At 40.0% G+C, this 21784-nt stretch overlaps 1 protein-coding gene across 3 annotated transcripts; it reads right to left on the reverse strand.

Moving 5' to 3' along the window:
- Positions 1–1482: 1482 nt before the first annotated feature.
- Positions 1483–21319, reverse strand: ctcf (CCCTC-binding factor (zinc finger protein)). Of its 3 annotated transcripts, none has more exons than XM_082540586.1 (17): positions 20855–21319; positions 18645–18794; positions 17958–18138; positions 17681–17835; positions 17382–17501; positions 16801–16980; positions 8592–8807; positions 8343–8505; positions 7093–7263; positions 6847–6980; positions 6644–6764; positions 6225–6374; positions 5962–6122; positions 5116–5298; positions 4862–4997; positions 4529–4771; positions 1483–4279 (listed from the first exon to the last, which is right to left on the reverse strand). In XM_082540586.1, the coding sequence occupies exons 2-17, from the start codon at positions 18672–18674 to the stop codon at positions 4035–4037; spliced, it is 2589 nt and encodes an 862-aa protein (XP_082396712.1). In that variant the 5' UTR covers positions 18675–18794; positions 20855–21319; the 3' UTR covers positions 1483–4034. The 3 variants fall into 3 exon arrangements, with proteins under 3 accessions (XP_082396712.1, XP_082396713.1, XP_082396714.1); XM_082540587.1 differs by having other exon boundaries at positions 17681–17817; positions 20855–21317; XM_082540588.1 differs by lacking the exon at positions 18645–18794 and having other exon boundaries at positions 20855–21318.
- Between the last annotated feature and the right edge of the window lie 465 nt (positions 21320–21784).

A 21784-nucleotide genomic window follows, 5' to 3' on the forward strand; every position in this document is an offset into this window, starting at 1 on the left:
TTTACAGTTTTGTACATCGCCTTAAGGCAACTGTTACTTTGATTTGGCGCTGTATAAATAAATAGAATTAAACTGAATTTTTCTCCCATCCTGTTGTAGAAAGTGCTCCAGGAGGATTAGCACGTTTGCCTCACAGCAAGAAGGTCAATTCCAGCACCTGGCCAGGGTCTTTCTGTGTGGAGTTTACATGTTCTCCCCATGCTTGTGTAGGTTCTCTCTGGGTACTCCGGCTTCCTCCCACAGTCCAAAGACATGCAGTTAGTGGGGTTAGTTACCTTCATAGGTATGAATTGTTGTCTGTCTCTATGTGTCACCCTGGACAGGTCCCTTTTAACTGGTGACGTGTGCAGGGTGTACCCTGCCTCGTGCCTTATAGTAGCTGGGACAGGCTGACAATATTAAATAATTAATAGCAGTCAGACAGATGTTGTCATGCTTGACTCTGGAATACTTTGGCATATAGAGGAGGTCAACTGAATGACTGCAAGCTGTGTAAGCCAGGTGGCCAGGTGTTGAGAAGATGGAAGTACTTTGAGAAGCTGATGAATAAATAAAAGCGAGAGGACGACAGTGTTGATGGATAAATAAAAAGGTGGCCGGAAAGAGACGCACTGTGTATTTCTGGATCTAGAGAAAGCTTTGTGAGGAAGTCAGGTGTGGCAGAGAAGTATGTGAGGGTGGCGCAGAACAGGTACAGTGTGAGGACAGAAAGGCAGTGTTGAGGTAGAAGGGACAGATGGGTTGAGGTTACATCAGGGATCTACTTTGAGCTCCTTCATGGAGTGATGATGGACAGGTTGACAGATGACATTTGGCAGTTTCTGTCTGCCAAGATGTTCACAGGTGACATTGTGATCTATAGTTTGGAAAACAAAAAAAACAAACGACAGGCTGGACTTGAGGTGCTGAGTGTGTGACCACAATGGACAGGATATACAAGTATATCGGATGGAAAGCTAACGTTGAGTGCTTTGGAGACAAAGTAAGAGCTTCAAGGCTGAGACAATTTTGACATGAGCAGTGAAGACACTGGCTGTAGAGTAGGAAGGAAAAAAAGCAAGAGCACAGATAAGGTTCATGGGTGTAGTGAAGGAGGACACGCACAGGGCTGGTGTGACAGAGCAAAGATGTTAGGGATAGTGTGAGATGGAGGCACAAGAGCTGCTGTGGTGACCGCTAAAGGAAGCAGCCGAAAGAAGATGATGTGCAGATTTTGACCATGTACAGATAAAATACTAAATAATTATTCACTTGTGCACCTAATTCTCATTTTCTGAAGTCATTATCGATGTATGATATGTAATCATTCTACCTTGTAAAAAACAAAAAGCAAACCAAAAAGTTCAAAGAAATCAATAAAAGCCCCAAATTACTATGGCAATCATGCCCATTGGTGTTTGTAAACTGATCACAAATGTATTTTATAATCCCACCTTTTTGAATAACTACACGTTTAAGTTAAAGAACAGAATTATGCAGCAGTCATAAGCCCATTAAGATGATTTTAATTTTCATCATCTGTACAATTTCTCATTTTCAAAAATGACATCACAAACATTTGTTTTCTTGGTCTTAAAATGGGGACACTTAATCTTAAAACTATTTTCTCAATTTTTCTGCAAAAACAAACAATATGGAATTTAAAAAACAAAACAACCCCAAAACAAACAAATAACAACAAGAAAAAAAACAAAACAAAACCCCGCACTGATTTCAGAACAGTCATATAACCTCAAATCATTCCATCAGGACATGAATATGACAGATCAGGTAACTGAACATTGTCTTGTTACACAGGAAGATGCCTGACCACAACTGTACAGTGCAAATCTGATTCATTTTTTTACACAACTGGGCATTTACATTACAGAAGAGCTAAAGTCACCTTATGGCTGTAATAATCCATAATTCAACTGTCTTCAGAGAAATCAAATCATATTATCTGTTGACACTTGGATCTTGAGGAATCCTGGAAACTGAGTGGAAGTGAGAACGACAACATGGAAATACAAAAGTAGCAATTTGCCAAACAGCTCTATCAATGGGGCTTTTCCATTACCTCAAGTTGGTTCAGTCTTAGTGTAAAGCAGTTTAGCTAAAACCTAAAATATGATATGCACACTGCACTACCAGCTGGAAAACTTGATGGTGGAGGATGGTGCAGCAATGGCAGAAAACAGCTTACATTAGCAGTTACTTTTCAGTGTTCATATAGCTGAAAGCCACTGATGTACTGCAAAAATAAGGCTAATGTGTGAGTGTGCAGACACGAAGAAACTGAAATGTATGAAGAACTGAACGCAGAGGCTTAAATGCAGCTTTCTCTCAGAGATGACGAAGGCAGGGGACCAACTTGGCCAGATAAGATCCAGTATGTTGAACAGTGCATTTGCACAAGGGTCATTCTGTCCCTACAAACGAGTTCCAAGTCACTTCTGTTTTTAGATACAAACCCGTCTTCAAGCAACAACTTACAGTCCACTAGAAGTCAAACTGGCCCCACTACGCATTGAACTCAACCAACTGCAGAGAAACAGTGACAACTACAGAAAGATCAAAAATTAAACTGTAATGCATCACAGCAGACACAAGCTAACCAAGAGACAGTCGGGGGTGGCAGAAATCAATTCAGTTGATTTGGGTATATATGCTAATCTGTAGAATGAAAGCATGATGGTGAGGGCCCTTCGCTCAGGACACTCAGGTTTAGAAAAATACATGCAAGCCTTGCTGTCTCTTTCCCAACACATGTTCAGATAATAAAAACATTCAAAGGTGTTAAAATGTGTATGTACATGCACTCCATCCGCCACAGCTAGTTTTCACTGATTATTGTAGATGAAGAACGTGTTTGAGCGACTGATTTACAAAATGCATAATGACTGTTACAGTAAGAACTGGGATTAGCTGAAGTGCTTGGGGTGTTCAAAAACCACTGCTATAATACGATATTGTATAAGTAGGATTATCCACATTTTCTCCAACCAGCGGGGTTTCATGAGACGTGTACGACCCTTTCCTTCAAAAATGTGGACAGGAGGAGAAACATTGAGTGACATATGAATGACAAATATCTCCCATGTGTGAAACAGTTGAAGTTTCGGCTGCGTGTGTGATATGGCCAAACTCATTTATGAGCCGTCTCATCGTTTTAGTTTACATAAGTTGACTGGGGGCTAGTTTCAGTTCACAACAAGGTTTAACAAGAAGGCTGAAAAACTATCATCACTCACTTCTATTGATGTCAACACTTACCCCATGCCTACTCACAGGAAGACTCATTCTGCTAACTCAGTGTACAAACAGCTGACTAATAACACCACTATGGTGACCATGTGGCTTTAGGAAAAAAAAAAAATTTAAATCACAAAACTAAGCAAAAATGGCATCTGAAAGTACCAATAATGTCATTGTTAGGAAAAGCTACATTCTCTCTCTCACACACACACTCTCACACACACTCTCTCACACACACTCTCTCACACACACTCACACACACGGAATTTGCAAAATCAGCATAGTTGTAAAGAACTGCAAGCAGGACATCTCACAGTTCTTCTTCTAAAAAAAACAAAAAAAATACTTGAATGTAAAGTTCCATCAAATAATGTTCTCATATTAAAGACATGGAGAGGGTGTGTGGGTAGAGACTGGCACAGGATGTGGCTTTGGGTAGGAATAATTAGCTAAATCCACTTAGAGCCATTGAAAAGACATTCAAACTGGAAAAAAGCATTTAACAGCAGAGAGCAGTTTTAGCTTTGACATTATCTGTGTACAGTAAGGGTCACGGAAGGATGTGTGACAGAGTCCTGAAACATGGGCATACAGGCTGACACACGGGGATGTGAAGACATTGTGTTTAAACACATACATGCAGCTTCTACTCTTAGTGCACGACTGCTCCTGCTGTCGCATTCGGAAGCCATTTTAGCAGAACGGCTGCCATTGGATGAAGCACGAAATGAAGGCCATGGGGAAGTATGCAGTAATTTTAGTCATAGTCCGGCTACATGTGCGTTTCTGTGTTACGTTCACCGGTCCATCATGCTAAGGATCATCTCTGGTGTCAAATCTCCGTTGGCTGAAGCTGCCGCTGTTTCTTCGTTCACAGGAAGCTCAACAGTCTCTACCCCTTCATCAAGCCCCACCCCCTCCACAGTGAGGGCCACTCCCTGCTCCAGAGGAGTCGCTGCAGAGGCATCACCTTCCTCCTTCTTCACTATGATGTTCTCCACTGCCCCAGTGCTCTCATCCTCCACTTGAATGATGGCAGCAGCTAAAAAGCACAACAGACATATTTCTTACTATCCATAGCACTATCAAAAACGACAGGTTCGTTTACTAGAGTACTCGTCTTCTACGGTTATTAATCACTAACATATATGGCATACATTCATTTCTAATTTGTCACAGACACTACAGTTAAAAAAGAAAGCCCGTTAATGCTGGAGCAGGACACTTTACTATTCATAGAGGTTACTCTTCTTAGATTACTTCTTTTTTAAATTTGTATTTTAATGCTCACCAGAAGCAGTTGTTTTGGTAGCAACTCTAACGGACTTGCTGGGTGTTGGAGGCTTGGGGGCATTTTTGGGGGGGCGGCCTCGTTTCCTCTTGACTGGTGGCTCATCGGGGGCTGGTACAGGAATGGCGGCTGGAGCCTGGTCCAGCTCCATGCTTTCTGGGTCCTCCTCTTCCTGTAGAAGTGATGACTCTTCCTCACCCTCACCCTCTTCCTCATCATCATCCTGCTCAGCATGATCCTCATCTGAATGAACACACACAAAACAATCTAGTTGAACATAGTTACAGAAAAACACAGCCCTGTATAAACCCCAAAACGGCGTCCACGTCTCACCACTGTCATCATCATCATCTCTCCTGCTCCTCATCTTCCTCTTTCTTCCTCTTCTTCCTTTCTTTGGGATTGTAGCTCCATTCTCAGCATCCTCCACCTCACCGCTGCAGTTCTCCGCGTGGCGAGCCATGGTGTTCTAAAAGAAACACACCCGTAAACAGTCTGTGTTGTGACTTGCAGGTAACTAGCTGGCCTAGGAGTTGACCCTTAGCTTTCACTTCATGTGTGACAGCTAAAAACACATGTAATCTTACCCTTCGGGTGAAGGTCTTGTTACACTTGGGACAAACAAAGGTGGCAGGGATAAAGTTGGGGTCATGGTAGCGTTTGAAGTGCATGTCCAGGAGCTGCTTCTGTCTGAAGGTCTTTTCACACTGGCTGCAGGCATATGGTTTCTCTCCGGTGTGGGTTCGGCGATGCATGACCATGTGGCGCTCCTGGACACAGCAACATGAAAACACAGTTTTCACTGTTAGCAGCAAATATTATTTCATATATCATGCATGCAATAACGGCCAGCAGTTAGATAGTTGACAGACTGCTGAATGTATGGTCATATGGTCTCATTTACACTGTGTAGTGTTGTGCTGATGACGTCAGGAATCGATAATGGTCAAGTTAATAGCGATACAGTGATCAAGGTAATTCATATCCTAATTGATGTATTAAATTAGTATTGTCATTGTGCTAAGACTCTTAGCTTTGTCCACCATGACTGGAGAAGTCAAGAATACTGGTGGCTGCTGGTGCTAGATCCCTCAGCCTCCTTGTACATGCACCTATGGTATGAATTGAGGGGGAAAAAAATCCTATAATGAAATTCCTGAAAACGAAATCCTACATCATCTCATTCTCGGTGTCCATACATGCTGACCTGTTGGGGTAACGCCTCAAAAACAGTTTTAGTGGTTATCCATCATAACACCATACTGTCCCAGTACAGTTTGCTACTATCAAACTGCAGAGCCTTCAGCTTCCAGACTCACTCTCAGACTTTTAAACACGAGTAGATGATTCACACTTGAGACTAAACTGAAACAATAATATTACTACAAATATGAAAAACCTGGTTGTCACACAATATCAGTTGTATTACAGACCTGGCGACAGCAGTAGTCACACATGTCACATTTGAACCTCTTCTCATTCTTATGTGACTTCTGGTGCTGGATCAGAGCGTAGCGCTCATGGAAAACTGCGTCACAGTAACGACATTTCTTTCCGGTCTCAATGAATGAGTGTTGCTTACGAAGATGGACACCTAAGATAGCACACAGATGACAGGAGAGTAAATTAGGTGGCAGAAACAGCAAGTTAAAGTAAAGTACCATGTGTGTTTGTGTGTTTACACAGTGTGTTTTACCCAAGTCACTTTTGCGTGCAATGACAGTGTCACAGTGTGGACAGTGGAATTTGGCCACATTTTCAGTGTGCTTCTGCAGAATGTGCATCTTCATGGTTCCACTCTGGGTGAATCGGGCATGGCAGATGTAGCACTCATAGGGTTTCTCTCCTAAGAATGATGATTGAGCACATACAATGTTTTACAGTTTCATGTTTTTCATTTCTTTCTCATTTCTCAAAGAGGCCCATATGCCAATATTGGAGTAACTGGGTACTAGCAGTCCGTACCATTTCTAACTTGAGTAATTTAGTCTGGGAAGCAATTTATTATTCTTTCGCATGAAAACAATCAATAAAGCTGTGCACCAAAGAAAACACTTCATTGCCCTTCAGTTCTTTAAACACACAGGAGAGGAGCAGTTAAGGTGTCGGCTTTACCTGAGTGTGTCCTCATGTGTCTCTTCAGCTTGTAAGTGTCTCTGCTAGCGTAACTGCAAAGACTGCACTGGAATGGACGCTCGCCGGTGTGGGAACGAATGTGACGCTTTAATTTGCTCACCTACACAACAGTCACACACAAAGTTACATTTTGGTAAACACTTAAACACCAAGAACACAAAGCAGACAATAGATAAACTTGCCTCCACACTGGCATAGTCACACATGGAGCATTTGAAGGGTTTCTCGTGTGTGTGCTTGTAGCGACGATGGCGAACCAGCTCTCCACTAGTCACGAAAGCCATATCACAGTCTGTACACTTGTGTGGACGAGTTCCTGCATAAATAAAATGTAAGCAATCCTTGCATACTTGTGTGAAAAAAAAATATTGAACTATCAGCACAGTACAACGTTGTACATTTTAATGACACCACAGATTCATGTTTACCGGTGTGAGTGTTGAGATGGTTTCTTAGCAAAGTGACTGTCCTAAAAGCTCTTCCACACAAATGACATTTGTGAGGTCTCTCATCTGTGTGGCTCTTCATGTGCCTGTCCAAGTTGGAGCGTCGAGGGCATGTGTAGCTACACAGCTCACACTGAAATGTCTTCTTCACTCCTAACAAACAACAAAGACATCGAAAGATTTCATATTCAGTAACAGTGTTTGTATAGCAAAACAATGCAATGCATTTGGGGCTAGCTGCATCTACGGGACACGCGTCTTTAACTAAAACAGTGTTAACTTACAATATTAAGTTTCAACAGTTAAATACAGCTGCTGAACCATTAAGTTAGGACTGATTGTACATCTCTATTCATATTCTTGTTGTATGATCACTTTTGTTTTGATCGTTCAGAGCTGATTTATATCAGAGAAGACAAATAAACAAGACTCATTAAGTCAATGTGCATAATCTGGACTAGGTTTAAGTTTGTTTGGCATAACAAAGATGGATCCTTGCAACCAACTTACTATATCAATTCCCTAGAGTACCAGGATTATGAACCCATGTACATATATAGATTTTGGGAATCATTTTTAAAGAACTTATATAAATCACTGCAGCACAAAACAAACAAACAAATAAAAAAAAAACCACATGGCTGTAGGGTAGGTTTGCTAAGTAAAGCTAGTTTTGATTTAATAATTGTTTTCTGTCACATGTTCCTGTATATTACTGTAAGGTACAGGAACCTAGATATTAATGGGGTTTTTTTTAAGCCTTAGGCTGTATCTGCTGGCTTGTTATGTTTGGTAACATTGCCACTCGAGTTTTCATTAATGGTTTCTGTTGTCATTTTATCTTATCTCATTCACACACTAACATAGTGGTGTGTATGGCTGCAGTAGCCTAAACAGCCAGCTGATCCTCCTATGCTGTGTATTTCAACTTTCTGTGGTTATAAGTATGCAGCTATGCTGGGTTGGTGCAGTGCTATTCTCCAAACCCATTTAAATGTATTTATAAAGCACATGAAACAAAGGTTTAAACAATAAATTAAGAGATACACCACACATACAAATCATACAAACCACAGAATAAATTTGAGATTTAAGGCATAACATGGGGAAGTAATTCATTCCACAATTTAGGAGCTATGACACACTAATGTACAACTGAAGCAGAGTTGTACCGCCTCAAGTGGTGTCAAATCAATCTGAGTAGGTGCTAATGGAAAAAGCCCTTTACTTACCCTTCTTCTTTATCTTGGTAGGTTTAGGTGGTTTCATGTTGCCGACCACTTTCTCAGCATTGACCTCAGACAGAAGGCCCTCCTGCTGTTCTTCCTCAAAGTCATAGACACTGACATCCATATCCTTGTCTCCCTCAGCATAACGCAGACGACTCTTTTTACCCTGGACAAACAGCAAGTTCAGTTTCAGTACAGCAAAGTCTCTTAAATCTGCATTTACAAAAATAACAATCCCACCACCTTTCTTACCTTTTTGATCTTCTTAACAACTCCAGATGGTGGCTGATAGTCTGGGTCCTTAGCCCAGGTTGGGTCGTCATTTGGAGGCTGAACAGGCTCCTCTTCCCCCTCTTCCAGAAGCTGGTTACCCACCTCTTCATCTTCCTCCTCGTCAGGTTGCGTTTCTGCTCCTTCCTCCTCCTGTTCCACAGTCTCCACCTCACCATTAGCACCAACCTTAACTACCTAAACATGAAAAGGCACAAACTGCTCAGTCAGGGGGTGTTATTCAAGTTTTTATTCAGAACATACAGGCACTACAATTGAGTTAAATGCACTTTTGGTGCAAAATTATTACCAAGAGTAACAAAACAGAGAATGAAAGCAAAAAAACCCCACCAAAACTTAAGTACTAATGAACCAGTAGAGAAAGGTGAGCAGCATCTTAGTTAAAAGGGGAAACTATAGTTAACCACTTTTTAGTGAGTGCTTTCTTACTGGCTTACCAGCAGAACGTTCAACAACTACCTCTTTACATCACCCTCCAGAATTTGAAGATTGGAACCAAAGTATAAGGTTTCAAATGATAACAGAATTGCTACGTTAAATGTTTTTTCCTAATTTCTTGCTAATGTATGTCCAGTACCGGAGGATCATTGGGAAGCCAAGAAAATATGTAAGTGGTTTGCATTTTGTTTCACCACAGGATCTTCAGCAAGTTAATTCTCTGTGGAGAAAGTTACTCTCTCAAGGACAGAGAGGAAGTCCACTGGTACTGATATGTCTTCCTAAGTTTCCAGTTCAATTTTAAAATTTCCCTCCTTTTCACATTTTCCATTATAGCTCTTATGATTTTACACTTTCAATTTGTGTAATCCTTGGTATATTTTAGAAATGTATCGAATTCCTTGAATTGATTTATATGCCATTAAGAGAACCTTTAAAAACAACTGACACATCTGCTTCAACATCTTTCTTTTTAAACGCATTTCCCATATAATGTCGATTTTTGTGAAAATCTATAGAAGTCTTGATTTGTCAATCCTTGTTCTTTCAAATCTTCAAAGCATTTTAAAAGTGGTCCCACTAAGTAAATGTTTTATTTAACCAAACCTATGTCTTTTATCCTATAACCTATATCTATATCATTCTTAAATCAACTATCAGTTTTATTTGGGCTGAATTCAGGGTCGTATATTATCTAGTGTATCGGTCTATAGAGTTCTTTGGGTTGCTTCTCTCTCACCACACTGAACTAAGTCCTAAGAGATGTTTATATCCAGGGGTTGGATTCATTAAGGTGGAGCAGGTTCTGTAATGGAATATGACTTTATATTTCCATCTCCTTCCACTGTGCTGTGCAGACTGAGTTACACATGTTCGTCAAGGTTGTGATCTGTACTGCCCTAAACTAATCTCTAGTATTTGGCAGGAAAAGACGTTCTTTGTCTTTAGCCACTTGCAGGGTCTTAAGTTTAATCTTGGGTCCTTTGCCCTGCCAAATAAAACAGCAAAACCACCTGTCGAGCTCTTGAAAGACTTCACTTTCTTCTCTCTAAGCACTTCTGGTGCATGATCATGTTCCAAGAAAACCTTCCTGTCTTGAAAAACAAACCCCTTTTTTCTGCCAGACAATTTTGAAACTTCTTCCTTTACCTTGAAGCTGCCAAACTTGGCCACTATGGATCACTGAGGGGCAGCACATGGCAGCTTCAGAGCGACAGAGTGGTGAGCGCTCTCCATTCCCAGCTCCATAGCATGTGAAATAGCCAACTTCTCCCTCAATGCATTTTCTACAAAAGCAGCTACATTGGGCAAGTTTTCTTCTATTCTGTGAATTCTTTCACAACTCGACCTTCCTTCTTGGTCATTAACCTGGCTTCCAGCCAGCTAGCATGGGTATCAATATTCTTTCTTCTGCTTCTGTAATTCTTTTTTCAGTGTGGTCCATTCCCTTGCTCATTTTTACAATTTTACCTTTAATTTCACAGAGTTCAGTACTGTTTTCATGGCAGAAGTCTCTTAACTCTTTGAGGATGGTTTGAACATTAGTTGAGTTGCTAGTATCCTGTTCCTCCATCCCCAAGTGGCTCTCATCAGGGTCTTCTTCCCACACAAATAGGGCCTTTATCTTGAAGTGGGACACTCTTGTATGCCTTCCTTTCAGCATAGTGATACCATCTCTTGAGTTCAGTGGTCAACTAGTTGTGTGGATGCTTTAAGCATCCACACTATTGAGTTCCTGTTTCTCTTTATTCTTTATTATTGTGTGGATGCTTTAAGCATAAACTATTCTGCTATTTCTGCTAATGATCGCTATGACTTTTGCTATTTTTTGCTATTATACTTTTTAAAATATTAAGCTTTTTTCCTTTAATTTGTCCCATTGAAATGAATGGGAAACTTCCAAAATTCTGCTGAATTTTGCTTGTTTTTGAAACTTAACTACTTCCTCATACTTTCACCTAGAACAACCATTCAAACTTTAAAATGTTCACAAAATATTGGGCTATTCAGGTATGATTCAGCTTTTTCAAATCTTTTACTGTTTTACTTTTATGCCTCTTAAAGTTTTGAGTTGCAAAATTGTGATTTTTCACAAAATACATGCGTTGTTATCGTTGCTATGCTCTTGGCTTCCAGTGTGTCACTGAAGGTTTTGCAGTCTTCTCTTCATGTCCGAACAACTGTTTGCTACTTGCTCAATTTTCACTCAACTTCCACAAATTATACATCAAAATGTAGGTATTTTTGCTGGCTTTCAGAAAATGTCACTATCATTGTTGTGGGATTTATAGAATTTTGGCAAATCTCCTCAGACCAACACAATGTCAGAAAACCTCTCCATATAAAGTGAATGGAGAGCTTGTTCAAAATCACCGCTGGATTTCTGTAATGAGAGGCATATTCGAATCGTCATATCTCCTTAACGAAGCAAAGTTAAGACATGAGGCTTGTCCCGGTATATCTTCAGACACTCCTGACGCTCACAATTCAAGAATTGTTTTCTCACCTATTACCATTTGGCCATGAATTACGTTTGTTTGAGGGTAGGAAATTTGTCCCTCGCTCATATTTCTTCAGCTTTGAAACTGTGGAAATGAACCACTTTTTTCTCTCGTCATAACTTTTTGTTGGATTTCCACAGAGACCTGAAAATTTCCATGATTGTTCACCAAAGCCTGCTGTCTCTTACGGTGAAAGAATGATATCGATACTCCAAATAGATTTAGAGTTAGAAAGCGTTGTTTGAGGGCAAGTCAAGGCAGTTTTTGCTTCGCTCTACTCAGTTATGGTGCATTAGAAGTAAAATATCTTTAATAATTCATATTTTAATGATAAATTGTTAACACTGGAAGATTCCCCCATCTCTTCTGAACAAAACGGTGTAAGAATGACCGCTCTAGCCCCTACGGTTAGGAAATTATGGTCATTTGTTTGAGGGGAGTCCTCACTATGAGAAATAGGCTGCAATAATCCTGTGCCTCTCTGTGCTGCGTGTGTAAAAAGATGCACCTGTTTTGGCGGGAAAACGTAAACAGCCACTCTGATTGGTGGATTTAAATTCGGCAGCTCTCTCCCTCTGTGTCTGTGTGTGTGTGTGTTTAGTGGGAGAGAGAGGACCCTGCCCTTATTTGGCAGCATGTCATTGTAGGATTTAAATTGAATATAGTTAGACTGGTTGACTGGATTAGAGCCTGTGTTTGTGTGTCCCTCTGTGCATTTCTGTTTCAATATGCCTCCATATTTGTAATTTTGTAAGTTATTACTATTCTGCTAAATCATAGTATTTCTGGTACTTTTCGGTACTTGTGCTAAATACAGTATTTCTGCTAAATCATACTATTTCTGCTTTTCATAAGATTTGTGACTAATATAGTATTTCTGCTAAATTATAGTATTTATTCTTTTTATAGGATTTGTGCCTAACATAGTATTTCTGCTAAATTATAGTATTTCTGCTTTTTATACTATTTGTGCCTAATATAGTATTTCTGCTTTTTATAGGATTTGTGCTTAATATAGTATTTCTGCTTTTTATAGTATTTGTGCTAAAACATAGTATTTCTACTAAATGTAGTATTTATGCTTAATCATAGTATTTCTATATATTTCTGCCAGGTCCCCAGGCAGCCAATCCTCTGTGAGGACTGAGACATTAGAATTTTCAAATCAGGGCCTGCACGGCTTCCCAGCCAATCATATATGTGTCCTGAGGCATTCAAATTTGCATATTGGGGCCTTCATGGCTTCTAAGCCAGCCAATCATATCAGGGCTGAGGAATTCAAATCCACAAATCAGGGCCTGCACGGCTTCCCAGCCAGCCAATCATATATGTGGCCTCAGCCATTCAAATTTGCATATTGGGGAATTCGTGGCTTCTAAGTCAATAAGTCATCCATGTCATATATCTCTAAAAATTCATATGTTAATGATAAATTGTAAACACTGGAAGATTCCCCCATCTCTTCTGAACAAAACGGTGTAAGAATGACCGCTCTAGCCCCTACGGTTAGGAAATTATGGTCATTTGTTTGAGGGGAGTCGTCACTATGAGAAATAGACTGCAATAATCCTGTGCCTCTCTGTGCTGCGTGTGTAAAAAGATGCACCTTTTTTGGCGGGAAAACGTAAACAGCCACTCGGATTGGTGGATTTAAATTCGGCAGCTCTCTCCCTCTGTGTCTGTCTGTGTGTGTTTGTGTGTGCGTGTGTGTGTGTTTGTGACAGAGAGAGAGAGAGAAAGCCTTTTAATGGGATGATCTCATTGTAAGATTCGAATTCAATATATTTAGACTGTTTGACTGAATTGGATCTTGTGTGTGTGTCTCTCTGTGCATGTGTGTTTCCTCATGTGTACATATTTGTAATTGTGTGGCTGTCATAAATTTTTTTGCAGATTTTTGTCATTTAACTAGTATATTTGAGGGAACCTCAGCATGTTCAGCATTTTTTCAGCTGTCCATTTTGCTTTTCCAATTTTTCTGTTTAACTTATTACTATTGTGCTAAATCATACTATTTCTGCTATTTTATAAGATTTGTGCTTAATATACTATTTCTGCTTTTATAGGATTTGTGCTTAATATAGTATTTCTGCTTTTTATAAGATTTGTGCTTAATATAGTATTTCTGCTAAATGTAGTATTTCTGATTAATTATAGTTTTTCTACTAAATCATAGTACAGTATTTCTGCTTTTTATGGGATTTGTGCTTAATATAGTATTTCTGCTAAATTATAGTATTTCTGCCAAATTATAATATTTGTGCTAAAACATAGTCTTAATTTAAAATTACAATATTCATAGTTCATCACAGTGTCTCTGGTAAATCACAATATTTCTGCTCTGTTGTACTATTTTTCTAAATCATAGTGTTTCTGTAATGTTTAAGTATTTTTGGCTAAATATATTCTTTCTGTTATCTTATACTATTTCTCCTAAATTCTTGTATTTTTGAGAAGTTATCATGTTTCTGGTAAGTTACAATATTTCTGCTAAATTCTGCTATGCTATTGTATCTCTGCCAAGTATTATGTTTCCTCTAAGATATTGCAGTTCTGCTAAGTTATTCCATTTTAGCAAACTTCTTTTGCTTCTGCAAAGTTTTTACAATTTCTGCAACTTTTCAGCTTTTTCAGCTAGTTTTTGCATACAGCTTCAGCTTTAAGCATCCACACTGCATTTTCGCAGGAAATGCAAATTTTTCTAGTTAAAGTAGGTTTACATATATGACGTATTTTTCCCTAAAGGATCAGGAGCTCAAACTTTATGCTCCTACTGTCATATCACCCAAACTGGAAGTTTAATGACACCCAGACCCGAAGAGGACACTTGATTGTTTTTAAAGACACTGATCACTTCAGTTCTTTATATGTTAGAACTTTCTACAGGGCGGGCCATTTATATGGATACACCATAATAACATGGGAATGGTTGGTGATATTAAAGTCCTGTTTGTGGCACATTAGTATATGTGAGGGGGCAAACTCCTCATGATGGGTGGTGACCATGGTGGCCATCTTGGATACAACTTTTGTTTTTTTCAATAGGAAGAGGGCCATGTGACACATCAAACTTATTGGTAATGTCACAAGAAAAACAATGGTGTGCTTGGTTTCAACGTAACTTTATTCTTTCATGAGTTATTTACAAGTTTCTCTTTGTTCACAGCCATTGACATGTCGAAGAGGTTAACACGTGAGGATTGGATTGAAATTGTGTTGATATCTGGTGAACGCAGTAACCGGGTCATTGCAGCAGATTTCAATGCAAGACACCCTACGAGACCACCCATCTCCCACGCTACAGTTAGCAAACTGCTTGCTAAGTTTCGTGAAACTGGTTCAGTGTTGGATTTGCCAAAATGTGGACGCAAGAAAACTGTCACTAATGAAGAAACATCAGTGGCTGTCCTAGCTTCATTCAGCAAGAGCCCACAGCGTAGCACTCGCCGCATGTCACTGGAGAGTGGCATTAGTCCAACATCCCTTCAGTGGATATTAGCTACTCACAAATGGCACCCTTACAAACTCCAGCTAATGCAGCATCCCAACGAGGATGACCCAGATCGGTGCACAGAATCTGCAGAATGGGCAAAACAAAAATTGGAACAGGACCCTCAGTTCACGCAGAAGATTTTGTTCAGTGATGAGGCAAACTTTTATGTGAATGATGAAGTTAACAAACAAAACCACTGCTATTGGTCTGACACTAACCCACATTGGATGGATCCCTCCAAGACTGTTGGAACAACAAAAGTGATTGTTTGGTGTGGTATATGGGGTACAACGATAGTGGGTCCATTCTTCATCAATGGAAACCTCAAGGCCACTGGATATTTGAAATTGCTACATGATGATGTGTTTCCCTCTTTATGCACTGAAGCTGGCACGTTCCCTGAGTTTTCCCAGCAAGATGGTGCACCACCACATTATGGGTGCCAAGTCCGAGCATTCCTAGATGAACAGTTTCCTGGAAAGTGGATTGGTCGTCGTGGGCCAGTTGACTGGGCCCCAACGTCTCCCGATCTGACCCCCTTAGACTTTTATCTTTGGGGTCATCTGAAGGCAATTGTCTATGGTGTGAAGATACGAGATGTGCAGCACCTGAAACTACGGATACTGGATGCCTGTACTGGCATTTCTCCTGCGGTGTTGCTATCAGTGTGTGAAGAGTGGGAGAATAGGGTTGCATTGACAATCCAACACAATGGGCAGAACACTGAATACATTTAATAAGTGGTCAGAAACTTGTAAATAACTCTTGAAAGAATAAAGCTACGTTGAAACCAAGCACACCATTGTTTTTCTTGTGACATTACCAATAAGTTTGATGTGTCACATGGCCCTCTTCCTATTGAAAAACAAAAGATGTATCCAAGATGGCCGACTTCTAAATGCCCACAATGGTCACCACCCATCTTGAGGAGTTTGCCCCCTCACATATACTAATGTGCCTAAAAATCAGAGAATATTAACCTTGCCCTTTTAAATTCAACTTTTCTCTTGTGTTAGTTGCTTTTAAAATATCTCACATAGTTAAGGTTGTCACAATAAAAGATTAAAACAATTATTTTTGGGTCAAGTAAGCAACAACAATGTTGGTACTGATACTGTGGTAAAAAAGTATCTGATTCAATAGTAATTTTCAATATTGATTAGTATCATTTCTTGCAACACTACTATTAGATACAATATTTTTAGGTTATCTGAGACTGCTGTAATTCTGCTGACTCTGCACCATGTTTTCCCGAGTTGGTAAGATAAGCTTCTTGTCTAGTTGCTGGCAGACTGTTCTCAGCAACTTATAAACTGCAGCCTAGCTAATGATCACCTATGGGCACGGATGATCTAACCAAATAGATACAAACTGAATTTTTGGAATGTGAAGAAAGGTCACAATGGTTGGCTAGTGTGAAAAAACACATAAAAAAAAAAAAAAAAATTAATAATAAGAATAATTTCGCCCAATGCTTGCTTGTATAAATGACACATCAAGTGATAAATAAGTGTTCTTACAAGGTGTGTTTGACCTGCTGTGGCCTTTACATTAATGTGACATTCAATTTAGACCAAAGCTTTGCAGCAGCTCTTACACAAAGGCTTCTGAGCCTGACCTAAAGAATATACACTAATCATTTTTAACATTAAACGACTAAAAAAATTAAACCTTTGACTATAGTACATATATAATTTTCAAATGTCATGCATGAGTTTACAGCTGTACATCTGTGTACCTGAAAGCCTTCAGGCAGTGGAAGGGTGTGACAGATAACTGGGTCTCCATCTTTAGGCATTGCAGTAGTGTCTACAAAATTGCCCTGTTGAAGCGCCTCTACAGTAGTGGCTGAAACAGGCACCTGAACCAGCTGTAGCTCCCCCAAGCCCAACGCGGCTTGCTCCTCCATGTTCACCACCTGAGGACAGGACAACAGAAATCATGCCTTCTGATTCAACAGAGTAGTGAGATTTTACACACACACACCAATCTGGGGGGGTGGGTTTGCCTTATTTGATAGAACAGTGGAGAGAGGCGGGAATGTTGAGAGAAGTGCTAAGAGTAAATGGCCTTGGGATAGACAGGCCTGCATTAGTTTTAGGAATATGTGTCACCTGCTCAACTGTGTAACCAGCACTCTACTGAAACTAATAGACAACATTAACTAATAGAAAACATAAACTTCATTAAAACTATATTAAAAGTCTACTGGCTTCGTTGACACCACAAATGGATAAAAGTAAAAAAAAAACCCCAAAAAAACCCAAACAAAAACAAACAAGAAAAACAAAAAACAAATATGAAATGGAAAAAAAGTACCTGTAGGGTGATTATCTGCGTTTGATCCACAGTTGTCACAGTAGCTTGGTGAGCACCACCTGGTACACCTCCGACCACACCCACCGCAGCTGATGATCCTCCCACTGCAGCATCTATTACCTACAATTATGTATAATAATGAGCACTGTGGTAAAGATGCATATTCTGGAAGGCATGCTTGGTACTCTAAATTCAATAAATGTCATATCTAAAACTAAAGTGACATCAAAACATAATATTTTCATTTTTCTTCTAAGTTTAAATAACTATTAAATCAAAATAATGTAACTGTAACTCACCTCAGTTTTCATCTGCAACAGGGTGGGATCCAATGAGTCCATAACCATCATTTCAACACCTGTGCCACCTTCCACACCAACTCCTTCCATTAGCTGTTGCTGGGATTGAGTGGCTGCTGCCATTCCTTCCCCGTGACCTGTTGGATAAAACAGACCTGTTGGATAAAACCTTTGACTGTTTTAATGTCAAAATGTCCCCGTTTACATTACAAATGAATACTTTTTTAAAATTTTTTAACAGCTAAACGGTAAAATTACATATGAAATGAGTAAGAACCTTGTTCTACGACAACTCCAGCTTGTCCCTCCACCACACCCCCAGCCTCAGCTGCTTGCTGAAGGAGATCCGCCACCATGGCATCCTGGCTGTGAACAGCTTGGATGGACGGAAACTCTTTGGTGGGGACATCCACAACCCCTACACCATCTGTTGGCCTCCCGTCCATGCTGGGTAGGAACTGAAATATTGTGTTGTGGAAACAAACATTTTCTAGCAGTGTGGGGCCATATTTTGTCTAGGACAGCAGTATACAGTCTTACAACTGAACACAAGAAGTTGACTAAACTATGACCATATAAAAACCAAAGGAGAAGAAACTAATCAGTAGCCGGTTACAGTTTGATCATGTATCTGTTCACCAGCATGTTAAACTTCCATCTCAAAACATGACATTTTTCTGATTTAACGTTCTCCCATTTCTATTGATACTGAGGATTATTGCACATAAAAACATGATTTCTGTATGCATAGCATCTACTTTCAGAACTTATGAAAATATGAAAAACAGATTATTCAAATATTTCATATCATTAACTAGTGAACCGGATATGTACAATATTAAGATTCTGGATAATATTAAAATGTAAAACAAACACCATGCTGCCACTATCAAGCTGTACTCTCAGAATGGGAACAAAGTGAAACTTATAAGGCTCAACTTTTTCTTAACACTACAGCTGTTACCTGGAATAGAAAGGATAATGACTTAAACATGACTTTGCCGACTAGGCTGCAGTCTGCAGGGTTCTTGTATCAGAGATCTCCTTTTTTTTGCTGCTGAAAGCCCTGAGCTGTGCTCGATCAAATGCCTGCTACCTGACTGTCCCTGCCAACCTGAAGGACAGGAGAGGGATATATTACACAGCAGCACTATATGCTTATGTATTCCGTGCACATTCACAAGCAGTGACTTAAACTGCATCATAACGCAGGGAAAAGGGTTGTGGACCTGAAGGAGTACTATGAATGGAAAAAAAAAAAAAGAAGTTTCGCACTAAAAGTGTCTACATTCAGCATGTATTTTTCTCTCTGCCGCTGCAAGATCACACTACAACATTAAAAACTATGTAGTGTTCCACATCATGGTGAAATCTGATATAAAGAGGTTTAAAAAATATCTTAGAATAAAGGATCAGCGATATATGATTACTGCCATTTGCTGGTTTCCCCCCCTTGAAATCTTTTATTTACCAGTACTAGCCTGAATAAATCAGTATGTTTCAGGGTAGGCTGAATTTGTACTAACAGACTCATTAAATCTGCACTAACCCCCCCTCCCCCATTCTTCTATAAGACTAGACTTTATTAACAATGAAGAAAAACAAAACTGACACCATCACTGCTAATTGTTTAACTTGAGCAAAACCCTTAACTGTACACAAAGGGTGAGATCTAACAATCAGCTTTGAAATATGCTGACATTTTACACACCACACAGTCCAGAGAAAATTGCATTAGTAGCTCAAGAAATGATATGTGCCTAGATCTGAATACTGTGCTAAAAATTCACCCTTTTCACCCTTAAAACACCACACATTTAGAGATGTGTATGCATTTATATATATATATATATATATATATATATATATACACTTGAGATGAAGTAGTGGCTGTGTAACTACTCTTACACACACCATAACCCCAATGTGATTTTAGAATACTGGCAATCCCTGAAATGTGTTTGTGAGATTCGACACATTTGTCTTTATTTGCTAAATGTGGGAAACTGGAGAGGCTCTGGCAAAGGCCTTCATACATCCTTCCATTTACAGCAGAACAAATTTACCACAAAACAGCAATCACTCGGAGCGGAGCAGTCAGTTGTCGTCCCCTTTCAATGCATTTATATAGCTGTATTTTTGTAGCTCTCCAAGCCGAGTCGTAGAGGGAGCTCTCTGCTGTAATATATATCTGTGGCTATGAGGCTCTAGGTGGGCTTAGAATAAGCGACGAACTGGCAACGGGTGTAACAACACCCGACAATTCAGAGCACGTCGTGATGGGCTAAAAAGGAGAGAGGTGCAACATTCAATAATGGAAGACGGCTGGGAGAACGCTAAATGCTCATCTGATCTTCGAGAACGCCAAAGATCGTTCTGCTGTGAATGCTTCGTCACTCTCCCGCACTTGCCTCGGAGTTGGCGTTTCCGTGTGTGTACTTTGCAACGAGGGGCCACAATAATCAGTTTGGTTCCAGTATTTCAGATGCGTCAGGAAAGTGCTGAGTAAAACCTTGGTTAGGGTCACGTTTCGAGACTCCGTTGCTTCGAAACATTCAGACGTATTAAGGGCGTTGGGTACAGAGGGCCTCAAGCCTGTCAGGTCGACGTGATCCTGTTAGCTTTGCTAACGGTGACTGCTAACCAACGCTAGTAGCTATCTCGCTTCTTTTTCCCCAAATATAGATTTGATTAAACGTTATGCAACACGCTAAAGCTCAAAGTAACGTGAACAGGATCACCCAAAACGACGCCAATGTCGCAACAATTATTTCGTGCTTGTAAGATTGTCTGGGTTACACTTTATATTAATGCAAACAAGCTAACGTTAACTAACTTAAACCCGCCAGTTCGATGTCGTCAAGGTAGCAAAAATGGGAAACAAAGAAGCGAGAAAATGGACGCCTTGGCCTAAACTCTCCAACCAAATCGACGGAGTATTCACAACATGTCTTCGACTATATTCTAACAAATACGTACGAAATACAACTGGATGTATACATATTTATTGTAACTTGTGTTTTTAAGCATATTTTGACAGGGTTTTCAATAACGATAGAGGGAGACAAACACTCTCCGACGAGCTGCCCGGACCCAGAGCCCCATCGTGACACCTAGAGGCCGATTAAAGATCCTGCAAACTCCCCCCTTATGTGAAAAGTAGTGATACTTTACCTCTTTTAGTCTGTTTCTCCTTCTGCTTAACTCGGCGGAAAGCACAGAGTCTGTGCTACAAAGTTTAGCCGACTAGGGAAAAATGCGGGCTTCTTCGCAGTTTGTTTTAATCCTTCTCCTGCTTTAGCAGAGTAGCTTCTGCCACAAAATGGCAGTTGGAAGCTCAGTGCGCCTGTGCGGCCGCTGGGGGGTGGTGTCGAAGCTGCTGCAGACACACTGATTGGCCAGGAGGGGCGCCCCGTTGGAATACAGTGAAGCCTATTTATCACAACGTTAGGAAAACGGACGCTTTCACAACCCTCGGAAATGCGACATTCACAAGAGAATAAACCCGAGGCGTTAACGTTTTCAATAAAACATACAAATGAAAACATGCTCATTTAGAACCAAAGAAAAAGTTATGTAACTGAAATGTTTTTAGTCTGTTTAATATTATGGGAAATATTAACTTTTTTTATTTGTGTCTGACACTAAAATAAAGATATGCAAAGCTTTTAGCTTTCCATTTATTACATGAAATGACTTGGATGATTATCCTGAAGATATACACCCACATCTGAGCTGTAACTGTGTCCTGCTTTTTTAAATCTCTCTCTCCACACACACACACACACACACACACACACAGCAGGATCAAAAGGTCCTTTTGCCATTCAGGAAGAAAACAATTAGGACAATTTAGCAGGTAACATTTTTTACAGAAGAAAAAAACCCCCAAAAAAACCCCCAGTGAAAATCTTTCTCTCTCTCACACACACACACACACACACACACACACACACACACACACACACACACACACACACACACACACCTTCCAAAATTTAGTGTTCTATGGCTAAAATTCTACTCTGTGTGTGTGTTTGTGGGGTGGTGGTGGGTGGGTTAACACTCAGATACACAGAGCTCTTCATCTAAAGATGATCAATC

The sequence above is a fragment of the Aulonocara stuartgranti genome (genome assembly GCF_965226115.1).
Source record: "Aulonocara stuartgranti genome assembly, chromosome: 7".
NCBI lineage: Eukaryota > Metazoa > Chordata > Actinopteri > Cichliformes > Cichlidae > Aulonocara > Aulonocara stuartgranti.